Source organism: Pagrus major, chromosome 9 (genome assembly GCF_040436345.1).
Source record: "Pagrus major chromosome 9, Pma_NU_1.0".
Lineage (NCBI taxonomy): Eukaryota > Metazoa > Chordata > Actinopteri > Spariformes > Sparidae > Pagrus > Pagrus major.
The window spans coordinates 26,607,570-26,628,916 of record NC_133223.1 but is presented as its reverse complement, the minus strand read 5'-3'; the positions used below and the strand labels follow the sequence as shown (position 1 = coordinate 26,628,916).

General features: G+C 39.7%; 2 protein-coding genes across 3 annotated transcripts in view; both read left to right on the top strand.

The window, feature by feature from the left end:
• The window catches only part of ptpn4a (protein tyrosine phosphatase non-receptor type 4a), a 76,367-nt gene extending 74,227 nt beyond the window's left edge, over positions 1–2,140 (top strand). Inside the window, exons 26-27 of one of the 2 annotated variants that reach the window (XM_073473244.1) lie at positions 584–719; positions 1,165–2,140. In XM_073473244.1, coding sequence (XP_073329345.1) covers positions 584–719; positions 1,165–1,590 — 562 coding nt within the window. In that variant the 3' untranslated portion in view covers positions 1,591–2,140. The remainder of the gene's footprint in view (positions 1–583; positions 720–1,164) is intronic. The other variant, XM_073473243.1, reaches the window with a different exon arrangement.
• A 5,506-nt stretch (positions 2,141–7,646) lies between these two features.
• epb41l5 (erythrocyte membrane protein band 4.1 like 5) overlaps positions 7,647–21,347 on the top strand; it is a 35,911-nt gene continuing 22,210 nt past the window's right edge. Inside the window, exons 1-8 of the mRNA XM_073473249.1 lie at positions 7,647–7,798; positions 10,033–10,245; positions 16,101–16,205; positions 17,279–17,321; positions 17,599–17,677; positions 18,097–18,141; positions 18,895–18,947; positions 21,224–21,344. Coding sequence (XP_073329350.1) covers positions 10,066–10,245; positions 16,101–16,205; positions 17,279–17,321; positions 17,599–17,677; positions 18,097–18,141; positions 18,895–18,947; positions 21,224–21,344 — 626 coding nt within the window. The 5' untranslated portion in view covers positions 7,647–7,798; positions 10,033–10,065. The remainder of the gene's footprint in view (positions 7,799–10,032; positions 10,246–16,100; positions 16,206–17,278; positions 17,322–17,598; positions 17,678–18,096; positions 18,142–18,894; positions 18,948–21,223; positions 21,345–21,347) is intronic.

Here is a 21,347-nt window from a genome sequence, read left to right as displayed (position 1 = left end):
AGCCATATTCACAGAGCCTTCACCTTCTGCATTAGAAAAGTACACAGTTAAAACAACCAGGAGCTAATATGTGTCAGGTTCAAGTTCTTTATTTGTCATTCTCATAATACACACTCACATACATGTGAGTAAAAAATTGTTCTCCACAGTAGCAACATGTGTGACACCATGAAAGAAAGTTACTACAGGAAAAAGAAAAAAGTCCCTGGATGTATAAAAAAGGTCCCAAGGGGGAGAAGTTCAGATCAGTTCAGGCATGTTGGTGGATGGGGGGCAGGATCAGGAAGAAGAAAACAGTGAAATTGTCAAAAAAGAAGCTTATTAAGAATGTATGATTGTTAAAATAAAAAAAACTTTAAAAAAAATCTAAAAGATGTTAAAGAATTGAAAAAAGTTCTCAAAAATGAGAGAGAAAGGAGGATATAATATCCTCGAAACTGCTTGTTTCACACAAACTTCCTGTGGACATTGCGTTCACTATTTGGGTTAATTGTGCACTTTATCATATCAGTTGTTCTGTAATCTTATTGTTATGCATTGAATATAATACCAAATATTGTCTGTTGTGTTTTGTTTTTTCCAGTGCGGGGATTGGTCGGACAGGGGTTCTGATCACCATGGAGACAGCATTGTGTCTAATGGAGTGCGGTCAGCCGGTGTATCCTCTAGATATCGTCAGGACCATGAGAGACCAGAGGGCCATGATGATCCAAACGCCCGTATGTAGACCAGGGCTACAACTAATGATTACTTTTATTTGTGATTAATCTGCAGATAATTTTCTTGATTGATAGATTAGTCTTGAAAAAGTCACAAAATAGTAAAGAAAATGCTCATCGCAATGTCCCAGAGCCCAAAGTGACGTCTTAAAATTGCTTCTTTTGTCCAACAAACAGTCCAAAACCCCAAAGACTCTTCATTTACTGTCAAATGACAAAGAAAAGGAACAAATACCGACATTTAAGAAACTGAAACAGGCAAATGTTTGACGTTTTTGCCTGAAAAATGGCCTAAACAATTAATTGATAAGCAAAATTGTTATGTCTGACTGTCTTTCGATCATCTAATTGTTCCAGCTCTAATGTAGACACATTAGAGTCTGTCCAGCTGCTCCCCGCCACTTTAAACCATTTGCTAAATTATCTCTCTCTCTGTCTCCATCAGAGCCAGTACCGCTTTGTATGTGAGGCCATCCTGAGGGTCTACGAGGAGGGTCTGGTCAAACCACTCAAGACCGCCATCTACCAGCAGAGAGAGAAGGTGGACGAGGAGAAGGAGGAGGAGAAGAAAGAGCAGCAGAAAGCAGGTGACGGAGAAGAGACGACAGCAGCGACGGAGGACGGGGAGGCGGCTGTGGTGGAGTTACTCGAAGGAGGTCTGGACGAGGAGGATGACGACGACGAAGAGGTGGAAGTGCTGGATGTGGGAGAAGTGACAGAAGAGGGGGAGGAGGAGGAGGATGAAGAGGAAGAGGAAGAGGAGGAGGAGGAAGTGGAGGAGCCGAGCGTCGCAAGCGCGGCGAGCGCCACCAGCGTGACCAGCGAGATCAGCGTGAACCCCGACCCCGATCCCGATCCTGCAAACCCGTGACTTTTGACGGGTGGTCGGGGGTCACCAGGAGGAGGCCAGGTGGCCGGAGAAGAGAACAAAAGCACTGTTGCACTTTATGCTGAGAAAAAACGGAAAAAAAGACAAACAAACGAACAAACGTGAAAATCATGGACAAGCTAGAATTTAAAAAAGAAATCCAGCTGTGTTGAATAGGTACCATTAGGGGATATTGTATGTTCAGGGTAAAGAAAAAAAGTATTCAAAGAGTGAAAAGATAAAAGAACGAGAGAATAAAATGTGGATGGGGAATTGCTGTAGTGCCATAAGTACGAAGGGGACGGGCTGCCCCCCTTGATGGAAAGCTTTTTCCCCCTTTTTTATTTCCCCCTGAGGGTCGCCCTGTCCCCTTCTGAGCGAGTCTGCCAGACGGACCTGCCTTTTTTTTTAGTGTCCTTTTAGCTGATAAAGAGATATACCTTATCTTTTGTTCCTCAGAAAGAGTATTTATTGTGTTTTAGTTTGTGTCGAACCCTGTCCACTGAACAAAAAAAACGTGTATGTTTGTTTGTATGAATCTAGAGCTTCATGCTTTCCTGATTAAATCTTAGGTAGTTAAGTAGTGCGATTCCTCTTCTTCTAACTACTTCTTAATTTCTTTTTTGCTTTTTTGTGGAGAAAAAAAAAACAGTGATTTAATTTATTGTACTTGGTTTTTATCTTTCTCAGCTTTCTCGTCTCAGTTTTTCTGACAGCACAGACTGACAGATGGACAGCTGAAAGCACTTCTTTTGTGTCTCACCTCTTGTTCAATGCTGTGGCAAGTTGTATTCTTTATCCTGCTTTGTGCTGTGTTTTTGAGCTTACAGACAACACGCGCTCTGAAGCGGCCGTCGTTTGGCGTGGTGAAGAACATGACTGGTTTACAATCCTCAGGGCCTGTGTTTACTGGCCACCTCTCTTTCTCTTGTGCAGTCACAGCTACAGACCTCTCTCACTGGAAAGACATAATGAGCAGTGATCCGATTATTCAAAGCAAATTCCCCTCACATTGCATAATTAATTCAACGCGAGAAAATGAAGACGGCGTCATAAAGAGAGGCCCCAGTAGACACACGGCCTCACTGAGTTACAATCTAAGCTATTTCCCGGCCGTCATGGCTGATAAAGCTAAGAAACAAGGCTGAGGTCAGTTCATTTCTTTCTTCAGATTCATGTGCAGTCAATTAAACGCTGAATGAAACCTGCAGGTCATTTGCAACTGACAGAGTGGGCAGCTGAAGTGTCCTTGAGCCAGACACTGACGACAAAGCCCCACTGTATGTGACGCTCTAATTGGTTTCCCCCCGAGCAGGACAACTTTAAAGGGACAGTTGAACCTAAAAATCAAACATGAAAGTGCTCACAACAAGATCTGTGGATTATCATCAGTAACCAGGTCGTGATTTCTGAAAAAAGACAACGTCTACGTCCATGATAGTAAAGAGAATACGGACATTTTTATGATAAATAGCACTACAGGTAAGAGGAAAAATATGAATCATTGATTTTAGTTTGAACTGCCCCTTTAAACAATGGCCGATCAACATTGTGCAACTTTTCTTGGTTGCTCTGCAGAGGTCAGTCATTTAGTTCTCAAGTGGTTGAAAGCTGCTAGAATTTTTTTATGCAATCAGTATTTGTTTTATCCCCTCCAGGGTTTCACACACAACAAAAACTGCCCGCTGAATCGACAGTGAACTGATCTCAACCTTTAGTGTGAATGGTAAAATCTTTAAAGGCTCCCTCCGCTGACCTCCCCACATTTGAATCAGCAAACACACATCTCTGCCTACACTTTTTCCAGTTAAAATTGGTGGGTTTTTGTTTGAGAAAAAGACTAGTTATTTGCTCTAAATTTTCCTCACTGGATCCTTTCCTTTCAGTGGGGTTCGGAGGTCACCGGAGCGGGGCTTTAAAAACCAACCTTTGCTGTTAAACTTTTTATCTAAATCTGTCTGATTGTCTGCCAGAGAACACTTGACAGTTCAAAGAAGCAGCATAAACAGAACATTCAAACAATTACTTTTCCTTTTTTATTTAAATTTTTTGTTTTTAAATTGATCTTTCCCAATGGTACTTAATTTTAATGCACATGTTGTTTTTAAAGATGATGTGTTTAAACGAGTTGATAGGAGACTTTTTAATTCACAAAACCCAGCATCAAGTCGCTCGTCGAGTCTCAGTGCAGGTTACATAGAGCGGTATGAGAAGAAAGTGTAGCCTGTTCATGATTTGAGATGTTTTGTTTTTTTTCTTACCGGCTGCTTCAGTACCTGCTGTCATTGGCTCCTTCCATGGATTCTGCTGGAAAAAACCTACTGCTGTGAGTGTGTGTGAGAGTGTGTGTGTGTGTACTCCTCCTCCTCCTCCTCCTCCATTTCTAACATATAGTTTGTTAGCTGTCTGGTCTAAGCCTGCTTGTCTGTTAACTGGAAATGAAAGGTTGTGCCATTACGCCACAAACCTAATCTCAAGATGGAGCCTTCTCGGAGAGTAAACTCTGTGAAACATTTCAAACCCATGCTCATGCCTCCCTTTTGAAACAGCTGAATCATACTTTGGCCACACGAAGAGGTGGGATCAAGAAGAGCCGAGAAAACAGCTTCTTTTCTCTTCGCTCTAGTTTTTTTTTTTTTCTCCCTCTCCTAAAATCTGCCTTCTCTCAGGCAACATCAGTCGTTTCAGCAGAGCCCACGCAACATCCACAGTCCATTCTTCTCATTGTTCGTCCCCAGTTGCCTCTCTTTTGGATCATTATACATGGATCCCACTCTCTCTGCACGGCCTCGAGGCAAATGACACATCTGAGCAGAATACCATGGGTACAGTAGTGCAGTATCAAGCTTGTTTCCCACAGGAGGAAAGGGTGTGAAGCTAGCCTGTGAATGACTGATTGAATAAACTTTTTTTTTTTTTTTTTTTTTTAAATCGACAGTTACAAATTCATCACAGACCCCGCATGCATGAGCTTAAAATCAAAAGAATTCAACCCCCAGCGGCTTCTTATCATCAGTTTTTGTATTCAGCAGCAAGCAGCAGGGCCAACCCAAATCAAATTACCACCAGATCACAATTAATTAACGCTGAAGGCCTCCTGATAAAGTGGCATCAGTAACAAGTTCGCAAAACCTTGACAATTTTTAACAGGAAAATAAAACATCGGCCCTGCAGTGAAAAGTTAATAATTGATAAATCAGGGCTGCCAGAGTTTCCATCTGCACAAAATGTCCAGCAGTGAGCTGTCTGCGTTCAAAGCGTCTTGTTGTTGACACATAATTGGTACTGTCTGTGCGTTTAGGGTACTGATCAAAGGTAGTTTGGAGGGGACCAGACACAGGGAGGGCTCGGGTTTAGTTGTATTTTTGTAAAGATGAAAACAGCTCTAGGCGGGTAGGGAAAGGACAGCACTTTGTAGAAGAAGGCTGAGTGGCAGGTAGTGCTACTGAAAAAAGAAAGAAAAAAATAAAGTTGGAGACATAAAGCATTGTTAAAATAAGTTGCTCTTTTTATTTTTAATTTGTCATTTTTATTTTTGTTTTTGAAAATAAGACCAGTAGGGAACAAGAAAAAAGAAAAGAACTCCTAACTACACAGTGCCACTTGTTAATTTTGTGTAAATAATACTAGACCATGTAAATACAATGTTGTATATGAAAAAAAATCTTTAAAATAAAAGGGAAAATCATTTGTGAGCAGAAAGATTTTGTTTTTATTTTGATTTTTGATTTTTTTTCTCCCCTTCCTTTTTGGATGATTCAAATGTGACACAAATGGTGTGTATTTCAAGACTGCTATTTCAACAAATTTTTGTTTTATTTGAAATCTATAACAGCGAGTGTATATATAATGAAACACAAAATAATGAGAAATGTTTTACCGTATTATACCCTTGGTTAACTCCTACCTGTGTTATAAAAAAAACCTTTGTCCTCAGTTGCTTGTTTCTTTCTGGTATCGTGGTTTTACGGTGCTTTGGACATGTCTATAAGCTTGATTGTGAACAATTAAAGCTTGTCTGTCATAGCATGGAGACGTGGCTTCAGATCACCTTGCTTTTCCACACTGTAAAAGTGAGGTTGGGCAATGTCAGAGTACCCCAAAGTCATACCTGAGTAAAAGTAAAGATATTGTGTTTAAAAATATTACTTTGGTAGAAGTGAAAGTTATCCAGACGAACAGTAATTGAGTAAAAGTCTTAAAGTATTTGAGATTAATGTACTTCAGTATCAAAAGTAAAATTACATTAAACATATATTTACATGCATGATTCTAAGGGTTGAGCCGATATTGAGCTTTTTTTTTGGATGATCAGAATCAGTGTTTTTATCTGAATGCCAATTAAATAAATTAATTTTAATTTAAGTGCCACTTTGGCTCTGATGTAACATGCAATCTGCAAACTAATTAGTCACTAGGAAGTTATAAATAAACCTATTAAAAGTAAAAAGCACAATATTTGCCTCCACAATATAGTGGAGTAGGAGTATAAAGCAGCAGAAAATGGAAATACTTAAGTAAAAATACCTCAAAGTTGTCCTCAAAGTAAATGCTCTTAGTTACATCCCAATACTGTGGCAGTGAGCAGATGAACGGGATGGCTCCAGAGCTAAAGACCTGGATTAAAATACTTATTTAAAATTTTATGTTTTAAATATGTTTTATGCACTAATGTCAGTCTCTTATGGAAGTAACACTGACACTAAGAAGACTTTCAAAGAAGAAAGATAATACTGCAGAAGTAGGTTTTCTTAGCTAAACAAGCCGCTGAACAAACAGCTTTCTGTTGTCTTGAAATAATCCAACCTTAAAGATTCATGATAATGTCAGATGATTAGCGAGAATATAGATACTATGAATCTCCTTTTACACTGATATTTTCAAGCCAGAGGGCATTAACGCCCCAGAGTGGAAAAAATAATGCATCTACTGTACTTTCTGTAATGATAAGGACCAAAAGTTTGTTCAAGTCTGTGGACTTATTTAGGTGTATCAGTGCTCATTGCAGGCTACATTCATTAAAGAGGCCCACTTAAAAGTATCTTTTTCCAATAAATGTCAAGTACAGTTGGGTTATGCCAACATATGGTCAGCTTGCTGCATTAAACTCAGAGTCTTAGTATGTATATTTGTCTAACTTTGCTAGACATTTCAAAGGTTTGGATGCAACACATACTGTATCTACCACTACACCATCCACATACATTAAACGGATCATCCCATTCTTATTGCAGAGAAGTCAAGTCAATTTTATATATACAGCTGCATCCACAAAGAATCAGACTGAGGATTTTTGAATGTAGGCAAAGCTTTGCAGCAACTGAAAACAGTTATGCGCTTCAGAGTAAAAACAACTTAAAACACCAAGTATAGTATATATTTCATCCTTGAAGTAAATAAGAGGTCAGCATAAAAGGTACAAGCAGTTTTTTCCTCAAACGGCACTTAAAACAGTAAAAATACTCATTGACAAGAGCAGAAAACTCTCTGCTCTTAAATACTGCCTCTGTGCACACTAATGCAAATGCTTAATGACCTCTAAACCCTAAATGAACCACAGGTCAAACAGGTCTGTTTATCTCTGGCCACATTAATCATTTATTATTTACAAAATAACCAGCAGGGGGTGCTGCTGTCAAATGATGATGATGGACTACACTGTATGGTTCAAATACACTGTATGAATGATGCCAATCCTCTTACACTGTTAGCTTTAGGCAGCCTGTCAACTATTTCATGAGTGTGTGATTATTTATATATTTCACTTTACATACAGTATGTATAACAGAGAGCAGACATGTTTTCTCTTTAATTATAAAAAATATAAACTAAAGCTTGCACAACTATAATTAAAATTAAAGTTTTTTGTTTTTTTTTAAAAAAAAGAATAATACAAACAGCATACTTTAATCATAGCAGCTCCACAAAAGAAATAAATAAATAAAAAGAAAAGCTGCGTTTTGTCGCTTTAAAAATGCTAATCGAGTTTTTTGTTAGGGATTTAACGTGACGTCACTTCCTGCGGCCAGCTTCGCCTCCTACTTTTTGTTGGGACCTGGGAGAGAAAATTATCCCGCAGAGGAGAAAGAAAAACACAACCGGGAGCAGGAGGAACAATTCACAAACCATGGGAATGTACGAGGCTGCTGTTTAGTCGTCTTACAATGCAAGCGGACGTGCTCTCGCCGTGAATTCGTACGAGGAGGCTCCTGTAAGTACCCCCCTTCATCCAGACCTCCGCGGATCCACAAGTGGCTGCGGAGCAAGTGTACGTCGGATCCAGCTTTGAGGGCTGAAGGCGGCGTTTGTTTTGCTCTGCGAGACGCTCTCGCGTGGACGGAGTCTTTGCGTGTCGCTGGCGTTCGACGCTAACGGTTAGCTCCCGTAGGGGAAAACGAGCGCACACCTGTTGCTTTTTCTTATACCAGGTACTTCAGGCCTGAAATGTGTACAATTGTGATGCTAAGCGTTCAATTATGTGCTCGTTTTCGTTATTAATGTTATTTCTGGAGGTTTTATACACATTTTCAAGCCTGTTTTTTAATATTTTAGAAAGGTTTTGGCTGCCTGGTCCATCTCAACGGTTTATTCTCTGACCCGAAAACACAAATAACGAGCAAGTTAATGAACGTAAGCTAACTTTTTCAGATTAATTTAGCTAATTATCGATTGATTTGGTGTGTAAGCTCCATCTCAAATGTACTCTTTATCCTTACTTCGCTTTTTGTATTCGTCGAATGGCACTACACAAGAAAAATATTATTTCTTACTAACGTTTCAAGACATTTTTATCCTTGTTAGTTGACGTTTTAGTAAGCTAACTAACGTCAAAACTTGCTAATCACCGTAGCTAGCCAACTGAGATCACCATGGTTACCGCTGCTCATTGAATTAAATAGATGTGCGTAATCAATTGTTCGTCTCCTCAGCTGAATTATAAAGTGATACACATTAATGTCAACTTGCCATATCGCCTGATTAATTACGATGAGTTTTTTTTTTTTGTAAGCCAGCATTTAACTTATTTGCCACCTGTAAAGTCGACTGTCAATTTACAGACTGGTCGTATTTACCAAATGCTAAGACCAAATAATAGTAGCTTGTTGCCTCGCCTCTTCCAGTATTAGTTTTGTTAATGTCACCTATCTAAACTATAGTTGATAATGCAAACAAATATGGCGCAGGTGCACCGCAGGTCAGTAATGTCAGGTATTCATGGTGCACAACTAAGCTTTGCTACCTACCAGCTCATATTACAACAGGCTACACAAAAACAATGTAATTCAAACATAGTTTCTAACACAGAACACACTCTGCATCTCATGTTTCTGTGGGACTAGTATACACCTGTTGTCCACCTGACAAGCCTCCACTTATACAGTATGTAAATGGTATGTAGACTAGGGATGGACTGCACCGCCCTGGTCGATTATCAGGGCCGGTATTCAGCATTTTTCCGATAATCGGTATCATTGCTGATCAAATAAATGAATTTTAAAATGTGCCCCTTTGGCTCTAATGCATCATCCTCTGATGCATGCAGCATTACGTGTCACAAGATATATCCTATCAACAAAGTTAATCTGCAAAGTAACTAGTCACTAAAGTTATCAAACGAGTGGAAGTAGAAAGTAGAAAAGGGAAACACTCAAGATAAGTACCTCAAAGTTTTATTTAAGCACATTACTTCAGTAAATCATACTCACTTACATTCATCACTGGTTATTAAAAATTTTGACACCAAAATTTTCATTTTTTATTGCAAATGTATATCAGTTATCGATCTCCTTGACTACTAATAATCGTTAGCCAGAAAAAGACATATCGGTTGATCCCTGAAGTAGACACTGTTTTTAAATGTATTACTAGGAAATTTTACCTGGTTATGGGAAAGTCTCAATTAAATACTTATCCCTCTACATGATAGGGTTGGGACAAAATATCTATACAGCAATATATCATATTGCTTACTCTTGTGATACATCAATACACTGGCGCCAAATATTGATATTGTTGTTAAAACCTGCATGTGCTACTTCATGACTCCTTTTGGTGTAAAAAATAATTTTGTGAGCGATAGTTGTATCCTTCTTTTAAACATTTAACTCCAGAAATGTGTTACTTTGTGATTTCCACCTCTACTATATGACCCACATAAGCAAAGCAAAGCAAACCATCAGTGATGGCTATTTCTGTATTATTTAAACAGTCTGAAAGCCTGTCACTGGATCAGATTCCAACTTGTCCTGGTCAGCTCAGTCATAAAATTAAAACAATTTTTTTACGGCGGATTGCTGAGGAAGAATTGAGTTTTCACAGCTTAGGAAAGAAACTGCTCTGTAGTCTGGTGGTACGGCACTAAAACAGTTTGAGCAGCCAAGACAAAAAATGAAATTTCTGTGGAGTAGCTTTAAATTCTGAAGGCTCTGCTCTCTTCTCTTCCAGGTGTGGTAGTATAACCCTCCCTCTCCCCCCATCATGCTGAGTTTCCTGCGCAGGACGCTGGGGCGACGCTCCATCCGGAAACATGCAGAGAAAACCCGGTTACGAGAGGCTCAGCGTGCCGTGACGCACATCCCTGCTGCTGGGGATGCAAAGTCTATCATCACCTGCCGCGTATCCTTACTGGATGGGACAGACGTCAGTGTTGACTTGCCGGTAAGGAGGGTTGCTAGAGTGTGTTCATTATGCTGTAATGGGTACGCTTGTTGATCTTTAGGTTTTCTGTTCTACCAACAACTGAAAGTTTTACCACACTTGCCACATTAACCGCCCCACATGCACACATTCATACACTGATGGCAGAGGCTGCCATGCAAGGTGACCACCTGCTCATCAGGAACAATATAGCGCTTCCTAACTTAAGCGCCCCTCGACATTTCTGTGCTCAGCCATTCATACAACCACTCAAACATAAATGAAACAGCCAGCAGAAGCAATTTGGGGTTCAGTATCTTGACCAAGGACACTTCAATATGCAGCCGGAGCGGGGGATCGAACCACTAACCATCCAATTAGCCGACGACCCCCGAGCATGTTGAATCGACTGGAAGAGAGTTACTCTGATTAGCTGTTCAGCTAAGCGAATCATTGCAGAAGAAGAGAAACAGAAGTGAGGAAAGTAAGCAAACAACTGAAGTCAAGAAGATACACAAAGAAGGCTCTTGCCTTTTTAATTGATTACAACACACAAATATTTTTACAACAAAATGGCCATCTGATGAAATATTTAGTGGTGAGTGAGAGTGGTATGAACGCTGCTTTATCATAACAACAGTTTGTATATCTGCAGTCCTAGATCTTTTCGGTTTCCCTTTTTGAATGGACAGACACAGACTGCCACCACCTGCTATTATGGAGTAATTTCCTGTCACGCAGGTGAGAAAGTACCTGTTAGCTGGCTGTCGGCTGTAGTCTTTGCGGTGTGTTCAAGCGCAAATTTTGGCCCAGACACAGGCGACATGAGGTGACGCAGCAGTTAATGTCAGTTTGGTGTGTCTGGGGCTCTAGCCCTTCACCAGTGGTAACACATTAGTGGTCTTACAAAAGGGAAGACTTGAACTTAAACTTTTGAACAGGCATGTAAACCCATAGACAGTATCTAGTAATGGCTGTTCCTGTCATGTCCTCCAAGTCTGTGTACTGGTCTGGAGTTGTTAAGAGGAAGATTAATTCTCTGCAGAATGACTATACTTTCTGACAAATGGCTGTCAAATGGGCGTTTAACTACAACCAATTACGTTTATGTGATTATATGAAATCTGGAAAGAGAAAGCACAAGAGATGTACTAGTGACCATAGTGTGGCTGTGTCAGTAGAGCAGCCCTTTTAAGCCTGTGTAGAGTGTGTGGGTGTGTGGTAGTGTTGCTGATCACCTGTAATTCCATGATCCTCCCTGGAGAACACGCTTAATCACATGACAGCGTCACATGACCCAGTGGGCACAGAGCAGAACTTCACTCTCCCTACTTCTTCCTCTCTCTTCTCTCCTTTTCTTTTTCTTCTTTCTCTTGTTTTATTTGTTTTCTCTACATTGTCTCCTCTTAGACAAACACCAAGCTTCTGCTGGAAAAAAAGAATAATATAATATTTGAGTTAGGTAACAATTTTATGTCCATAATTTTAGAACTGAGGACATAAATATCTGGAGGTTTTTCCCCCCACATGTGATCTTTATTTTTGCTCAGCTCGCAGACTTCTCTACATTTTGTTTCCACTGGCATTCCAGTGAGGCCAATCTGGTATCTTACTGTCTGACTCAACCTTATCTTGAAATCTAGCTGTCTGACATGAATTATGTACAAGGAAAATGTATGAGGAGAAACTGTAGTTGGTTTTCCCCAAAACTTTCCACCTTTTATTTTTTTTTTATTTTCTCCTTTCTTTTTTCTCATGTAGTTGCTTAAGTCAAGCAGTGATACTTAGACATGGTGCAGGAAAACAAATCAACCATTGAATTTCTCACCAGCTTACTGAGCAAGAATGCTTACAAGTTTTTAATTCAGCTGTCTCACAAGTGATGTCACACGTTTTTCGAGTGTGTCTAAGTGTAAGACCGGCCAAATCATTAACATGTAATCCTTCCCACCAGCTCAGTATTGTGTGCATGGAGTGGTTGGACTCACATTCTCATTCAGTCTTTCCTCTAGTGGACTGTTTCTCTCTCTCTCTACTCCTCTGTCTCCCTCTTGTATTTGGACAGAAATGATTTTCCACCAGCGTTGTTAGTTCTGATTCTTTAATTAGCTACATTATTGATAGATTTAATTGATTTTGCCCTGACCTTAGAGTACGTTAATGCCTTAAAAACTCTCAGGCGTTTGCTGTGTGTGCCTGAAGGAAGTTTTTAAAATTCAATTGGGTTTCTGAATGCATTCCAGCAGAGCCCTGGCCTTGTGTTTGCTTTTTTTGGTGCTCCCCCTCCCCCAGGCATAGGTAGCTCCTGCAAACTCCTCTGTCTTATCATCCAGCTATCTCAAAGTGATAGTACAGTAACGAAAAACACACCAGTAGGAGCAATGCGCTGTGTAAATGCTTTATACTACTAGATATCCTTTGCACTCATGATAACATAACCAACAGCATTTCCACATAACGAGGTAAGAAGTGTAGAAGAGAAAACATCAAGAAAAGATTATCCCTAACATCTTAAAAGGAGATAGAGCGAACTTGGATGATTTAAGTTTGGCTGAAACTAGTTTCTCCTTCAAAATTCATCAGATAAATTCAAAAGTTTCTCCTCCCTGTCTTGTCAGTGTCGATGCCAACTGAACCTGGAGGCACCACTTCGTTCAGGCAACACATTTGCGTCACCATTTACAAATGTTATGCTCAATGTTTTGGGTTTCCTGAGGTTGTAGAGCAGGGTCTGCCACATTTTTAAAGAAGAATAACAGCAGAGGCATGCGTTTAAAAATCTAGGACAGCTTGTTTTGTCACCAAGGCTTTATTTTTTGTGGTTTATGTATATGTGGCTTTTTTGATTTAGTAGATCCAGATGAAAATGCATTTTGTTGTGCTGTTCTGTGTGAACAGTTCCTTCTTACTCTGGTAGCTGGGTAAATGGGAAACTGAACTTTTAATAGAGGAACAGTGTGAACATTGACAACCCCTCTGACAGTAGAGAGCACGTGAGCAGGGAAACATTACAGCTTCTCACTATCTGTGTTTCAGCCAGTTTTAACCATTAGTTAAACAGTCTCTGAGAAAACGTTAGACTCAGCACATCACTGCCTTTTGCTGGCAGTCTTTCTTTGCATTAAGTACAGCATACGGTGTAAAAGCCCACTATTGTGGAGTAGGAGCAATGATAGCCATAAAACAGGTTTAACACAATCTGGTTGTCAATTAAAACGACTACAGTTTGGCAGAAACTTCGGGGACCCCCTGCTCAATGGTGCAGTTTGTTTTTCTGTTTAGAAAAGGTGGTTGTAAATAGACAACCACAACCTAAACCTGAATAGGGCCCATTCACATGCTTTACTAGGCCTTCCAGCTGTGTGTGTGTGTCCCCAGTTTGTAAGGCCACCCAATGCTGTCTCCTAGGGATACCTCTGTTTGGCAGCATCCATGTCCATACATAATTCGACACAGCCTTATGATTCACATTCCTTCCTTTTAGATGTACTTCTCTGTCTTTTCTCTTTATCTTTCTCCCCCTGCTGCTCACCCTATAGCCACCCACACTGTCACCTCCTTTGACTTCCCTTTCTCTCATAGTAGATTTAAAGTACAGAGAAAAAGTTAAGCACATGCTTTATTTACATCAAAGAATTTATGTTCAGATACTTAGATACAAGATCCCTTGTTTAATCTTGCCTGTTTAACTTTAAAAGTCTTGTTATTGGTAAATGGGACATTATGGTGTACAGTGAAGCCATGATGGCGTCTTTTGTCTTGTACTGGATGAGTGCTACTTGCAGAGTCAGACGTTGATTTTATTACTTTAACAGGCATGTAAATTGATGCACCATTGGGACGGATGGAAGATTGCTTTTACTTATCTCTTGCAGTGAAATGGGTAAACATGGCCCTAACATTGCAGGTTAAGGGCTATTGATCCAATTCTGGACAGCCGTGCTATAAATGTGTCGAACAGTCAAGTGTGTAAAAGAATCCACAAAAATACATCAGTCGCCTTCCTAAAAATCACAAATTCTTCTACCTGACTATGTGTTATGGCCCTGTTAAAGTGGATGCATTAGTAGGCTGGTTGGTTTAATGGACTCATCACATCAGCGAAATACCTCAGTTGTAACTCAAGCATTGTGACACAGTGTCTGAGAGACAGAGCTGTATGCTCGCAGGCAGGCAGAAAGACTGCAAACAGCCAAACAATACTGCAGGCAGTATAACAAGGCCTTGGTTGCAGCACACATGCACACACACACATACACAATGAGTCCTTTGTACTCCCTCTCCCTGGGTACTGTAGGGGTGCGGTATGCCTTGTCAACTATGCCAGCTAGCATGGGGCCAGCCCCCCTGAGCTGCCCAGGAGCTCTCTTGGGATGTGTGTGTTAGTGTGTGTAGGAGACACAGGGAAACTTCTAGAGCCCCCTCTTGCCCCTTTCTTCTTTTACCAGATTTTATAATGAACTTTAAAAGTTAAGGTCAAGACTAAAAGCTGATGGAACAAGTGCAGCAAATGATAAAGACGTGCTGACGTCCTGATGTCAAGAACACCCCTGTTAGAGTGCATTAAAGCTCAGTGAACTAAGCTTAATAATAATACAGAGGGCTTCAAGCAACAGTGACCATAGACATCTGATTGATTGGATAATTTCTTATACAGTCTTGGTGTTAGAAAATTTAGTTAAAAGTTACACTACTAACAGACCAGTCATATGAGTGCCACCATCAGTTACTCTGCATCCTATGTGGAGACTTAATTTTTAGTTATGGATGTTTTGCCTCTCTAACATTCAGTACTTTTGATGCGTATGAGAAAATTTAGGCTGGTGAAAATGTTTTATAAACCTTCTGTTTTTGCAGCTGTAATTGATCTGAGACAAGACATGGTAAAGAGTAGAAAGTCAAACATACTTTTGGTTAATACTGATAGTTATAGTGCAAATATGGATAATGAAAGTAATGATTTAACAGACAATATGCAGCAAAGAAATAAAAAATGCAGCTGCAGACTGATCTTGGATGGTTTCTTTTCCTAATGATCACATGAGGTATCCAGCCACCCTACTTCCCCTCAGCTCCTCAGCGTCTGGGGCACTTCAGCCCCCCGTCACCATGGCGACCCTGTCGCTGTGCCTCATGGTGTGTGTGTGTGTGTGTGTGTGTGTGTGTGTGTGTGCGCATGTGAGAGAGAGATCTCCCAGTCCCAGGCAGGACACAGGCAGTGACTGGTACGGGCCGTGTCAGAAAGGGCAACATATTTCAAACTTGGAGTACCTCATGTTAATAATTTCTCAAACTGTATCTCTCAGTTCCAAATCCATAAGACACGACTCAGTACATGTTCACTTAAATCAGGCAGAACACTATCAAAACAATATCAATAGGCAGGATGGAAATTTGATGTTGTTCTCTTGTGAACTTCTTCAGACGAATCAGATGCAAACTTAAAAATGTTTTATTAATATCCCTCTAACCACTTGATTTTAGAGCTGCTATTTTCTGACATTATATAGACAAACCAATAATCTAGTAAATAAAAATAAATCATTAGTTTCAGCCGAGGTTGCAATCTTAGAAATGTCTATAAATCTCTAAACAGTCCTTCTAATGGTTTCTTTTAGAAAGCCTAATTTATGATGTAAGTTAATACCGTCCCACACAAGAATCAATAATTGTCAACATGAGAAGCCCAGTCATATTACAGAGGTTTTGAAGGCTGGTTTCTCCAGGACTCTTTTGACATATTTATCCTGAGTTTCCTGATCTCATGAGTATCAATATTCACTTACAACTTTGTGTTTTCCTTCCTGACTCTAGGTGAGACAATTTGTCACTCAGATACTCAAGTCCTGTGTTTGTTTGTGTGTTTCCCTGATCAGAAAAAAGCCAAAGGTGAGGAGCTGTTTGACCAGATTATGTACCATCTGGACATCGTAGAGAAAGACTACTTTGGACTGCGCTTCATGGACTCGGCACAAGTGCCGGTAAGCATGAAGATACACTTTGCAGAATAGTCTCTTCTGACTTTGTATAGTTTTTGTTTTTTTCGTTGTTTTTTAAGTTCTACTTCAGTGCAGTACAGTTGGTTGCCTAATTTGTTGATTTGCAATTTTGTTTTGTTTGTTTTTAACAATGAATGAACAGATAACATTGACTTATAAACTATTTTGAAAAATTCAGACATATTATCATAAATACCCTGCAATGGAAGGTAACTTTGTTTCTGCAGTTGTTGATACAAGCAATTGTAATTAAGCACAATATCTCATGTATTGAACTAATCAAAATTTGAGTCAATAACAAACTATTCGAGGCAATCTTCTCAGCATCCATTCACAGCCAGACCTCAGATTTCAGTCCAAATCACTATTCACACATTTGAAGGAAGGCTTCAGGCAGGGATTTTTCCCTTCCAGTGAATGGGCTAACGGGATTGGTTATGGGACTTTTGTCAGCTGTGGGAGTCAGACTGTGCTCTTGAGACAAACTGTTTTAAGTCAATGGTCTGCCAGTGACCCTGTTCCTTCAGCCTGATACTGTGTGAAGGCCATGGAGGGAAGGAGAGCTGGTGGGAGGAAAGATGTAGCTGAAGGGAGGGACTCAGCAGAGAGGGGTGGAGGTAGAATCAAAAGGGTGGGAGAGAAAGAGGGAGGAAGGGAGGGCTGTAATAAGGAATGTGGGGGAGAGGAGACTAGAGAGTGCTGTGAGTTCTGTTATCTGTCTCTCTCTAACTTACTCATGCACTCACACACAAACCACCTCTCCTTGACATTTTTCATGCCTCATAGAGCCTGAACTTCCAAGAAGAATTACAGCACGGAGCAGAACACTGACTTCAGTGTTTGTGTTAGTGTGTCTGTGTGCATTTTGTCACAGGACCTCCCAGCATTCAACATTTCATTATCTTTAACTGTCCACTGTCCAAAACTAACTGTTTTTGTTTATTCATTCAGTTAAATATTTAATGTTTGTAAATTGGCTTTGATTTTATTTTTGTTTTTTTTAGCAAACTAAGCTGCTTTGTTTTTACATTGTTGTCACCTTTATGTTTTTCCAGCACTGGCTTGATGTCACAAAAAGTATCAAAAAGCAAGTAAAAAGTAAGTATACAGAAGTGCTCTCCCTCTACCCATGTTTTTGCTTTACCCCCGTGCATATTTATTTGCTACATATTTGCTCAAAACATTCTTTGACACAGTGCACTGATTCATTATACTTTTTTTGTGAATGACAAAACAGTCTTTGTATGGTTGTAAATGAATGTGATCTTTCAGACAAGTTTAGTACATTTTCACCCTTGTATTTTGATTCTTACATAATTTGATCGTTAAGCTTTATTATAACATTAATCAGCTGTCCTTTTGATCTGTCTTTCAGTTGGTCCACCATACTGCCTTCACATGAGAGTAAAGTTTTACTCCTCAGAACCGAACAACCTGCACGAGGAGCTCACCAGGTGAGTTACCCCCACAAACATTTGAACTTTGCCCGGTGCACTCAGGCTTTGGGGCTTTTTCTCCTAATTTAATATACCTAAAAGAAAGTTGGTGTTATGTCTGCTTCTGGATGAGATTTGATATACAAGCAGGTTGTGTCTTTTGTCTATGTAAGCTCAAACACAGAAGTATTATTAGTTTTAAATAAAACAGTGTGAAACGTGTGGTTTCTGCAGAGTTATCAGCTTTTTAAAAGTTTGTAGGAAGTACTTTTTTGGGGATATTTACAATTGATTCCAAAACAAAATGTTATTTGCTTCAGTGGTCCATGTTGCCAGTTTGGCATAGATGGTTGTTTCTGTTTCATATTTCTTAAAACTACGTGAGGTAGTCACATTTCATTACCGTATTCAACTGAATTGTTTTGTTTTTCTTTCAGATACCTATTTGTGTTACAGTTAAAGCAAGACATCCTCAGTGGCAAGTAAGTAAAAGTATCGTGGTGTCATAGCACTCCAAATAAATGTTCAGTGAGAAAGCAAGTCAGCCAGAAAGATTGTTGAATTAACATTAAAGACATATGGCAGTGGTTATATATTGTAACAGTTTAGGTCGGGCCCGCAGGCCAAAGGTAGTCCAACGGTAAAAAAAATAAAGAACACAGAAGAAAGTTTGGGCACCTTTTGGTTTAGGTGCTGACAGTAGATGATAGTAAATGCCTTTAAATACCAACAAGCTTGATCTACACCACAAGAAAAGAAAGTTTCCAAAGAAACATTTTCCATCCATTGCTGGCCCCTTAACAATTGATGTTGAGTACTGAATTTGTTATAATAGTAAATACAAGTAGCCTTGTTTTGTTGTTATTTAACCTTAATTATTTCACACAACTAACATTTAAATCACTTGTCTGAGACAAGACACTGTGTTGCCTTTCTTCATCAGTTGTCATCCCTTTCAACATAAATCCATTTGTTGTGTTGGCTGTCATGGCCATGTTACTGTAAGAGGCTTACAGGATTACATGCTGGTGAACAGAATTATTAACAGTAGTCAATAAGTGGACTGGGAATAGACTGGACTGGGAAGTGTGCGTTTTTGCCACAAAGAAACATTTGAATTGGTTGGCTGAATACTAAAAAGAAGTGGTAGAAACCAGTCCAACTCAGTGAAGGATGTAGGGTAATTTATTATTTCATTTATTTTGCTATGACTCTTACCATGTCTGTATTTTCAGGCTAGAATGTCCATTTGAGACAGCGGTGGAGTTAGCTGCCTTCTCGCTACAGGGTAAGCAGATTCTCTCCAGCTCTGTTTGTGGTAATGACTCTGTAGCAGCTGCCATTGTTTTCCCAATGAACTGTATGTGCAATGTGATGTGTAATGCTGGAGTTTACTGCACAGAGCCCCGAAAGGCCTGTGTAGTAAAAGTGGGCTGGAGCATGGTCCACTCTCATAGAAGCCTGGTCTGAAGCCAAAATGCCCCTACATCACAATTGAGTTGCCACAAGGTGTTCACCGCACAGAGCCACGTACTCACAAGCCAGCAGTGAGCCACAAGAGTTTTCCTTGTTTATTGAACCAGTCATGGCTGTCTTTGTGAATCTTCTGTGAGTGACGCTCCTGGAAACATTGCTGCCATGGACAATGAGGCGCATAAATCCCTCCACTACAATACAGCTGCCAACAATAAGTGGTGTAGCTTCTGGTAGCGACAGAAACAGTGAGATTGCAGACACATTTGGCTTTGGATGAGATTTTCCTCAACTGCATTAAAGAGGAAAAATTGTTAAACGTCTTTCAGAAGAACTTTATAATTGAACCGTTGCCTCTCTGGATTAAGAGGAGCTAGGTGAGTTTTTGTGGGCAACGGCTTCAGTATCCAACAGCAGAAGATGCGGGATGTTATTGGAGAAAGATGTATCTGGGGTTGTCTTCTGCCTATTGCCACTGTGACCTAGAATAGAAAATAAGCAGATATTTAGTTATGTGACTAGTGACTAAATATTTTAACTTAAAAACTGTTCTACAAAATGCTAATGGTTTGAGTTGGTTAATTCTTTTGGCTAACCACCCAATGATTTAAGAGCAAATATGTTGTAATTATCCTGAATCCTTATTTTTTCTGATTGTCAAAAACCAAAATGGGATAAAACAAACACACATAAAACAATGGCAGCAAAAGTGTTTGTTTATTTATTTTTTTATTTATTGGGCATTTGGTTCTCATCCTCATGTTTATAATCCATGATGTTCATATGTAGAGCTATTTTAAAAGAGTGCAGAGATAAATAAACTATGTAATGTATTAATTTTGACAATAACAAAGAAAATAGGATAAATAAAGAAACTCTTTTGTGGGACATTGTTTCTTCCCCATGTAATTTTCTTCAAAGAAGTCTCAGTCAAATGTCTGTAACAGCAGGAATATTATCTCCTGTTCACGGCAATATTTGCTTATCAAAGTTTCAGTTGGGGACTTTATAGTAGGACAGCCTGGTGTCCATGTCATGGCTATTGATGTTTCCATAGCTTCATACAGTGCTGGAGTAGAAATTGATTTGGCTTTCTCTTCTACCAACTGCTGACTGGCAAAGAGCTGATACCTTATTAAACTACACATATTTACTGTTTCAATGGTCAAAAATGAGCGCTGCTTCAGAGGAACAAAGATTGAGTCATTAGAGACATTTATGGAATGAGATTGCGTGCACAGACCCATGGACACACACTCATACACACATACACACACTCACAAAGTCACTGTGGGGTAAATGCCAGCTCATTAGTGCTTCATCCTCTTCGGAGGCCCCCTAATCCAGCACCCTTTCTGTCTTCTCTCTTTCCTTCACTTGAGCTTTCTGCCTTCATTTTCCTTTTTTTTTTTCAGAATTATATAGTTGGTCCACTGACATTTCTTGGGATAGGGATAGAATAAGCTTTTCTTTTCTCTCCTTTTATATCCTGAGGCTTTCCTCACAGCTGGACATGCTAAACATTGAAGTTTTAGAAGCTCCTGTCTACCAAAACAGTGCAACATGTAATCAGAAACAAGGCTTTTCAGTCTCTGTCTCTAAAATAATTTATTCTCTTATTTTACTATTTGTCATGTTTTGAACACACTCATTTTTAGATAGTGAATTGTTTGTTTCTTACCTTTTCTTGATCTTCTTTTTGTCTTTTTTCACCTGATAAAATCTATGACCTCTGTTCAGAGGGAACTCAGATGCTCATCAGTCTTTGACCTAACGCTACACAGTATTTTGTGTGCTGTGACATGGAGGGAGGCTTTGTTTGTTATTTCGTCCATTAGGATTACCTATTACCACATTATCAGGCGTTCTTCCTGGGGTCCTCTTTCAAGGGGTTGGAGTTCAAGGTCTTGGTTGAACCCTAAAGTAGTATTTTAGGAATGTTTTTAGTCTTTAGCTGAATTGTACAATAAATTACAGGTTCATTAGATAGACCTGCACAGTCTCATGCATTCCACAACTACAGCTCCTTAACAAATCCGTATGTTACTCACAGGGTTGAATTGTTAATTATTGCGGTCTGTGTGTTTTCAGCTGAGCTAGGTGATTGTGACCCATTAGACCACAATGTGGACCTGGTGACAGAATTTCGCTTCGTCCCCAACCAGACAGAAGATGTGGAGCTGGCGATATTCAATGCATGGAAGGAGTGCAGGTC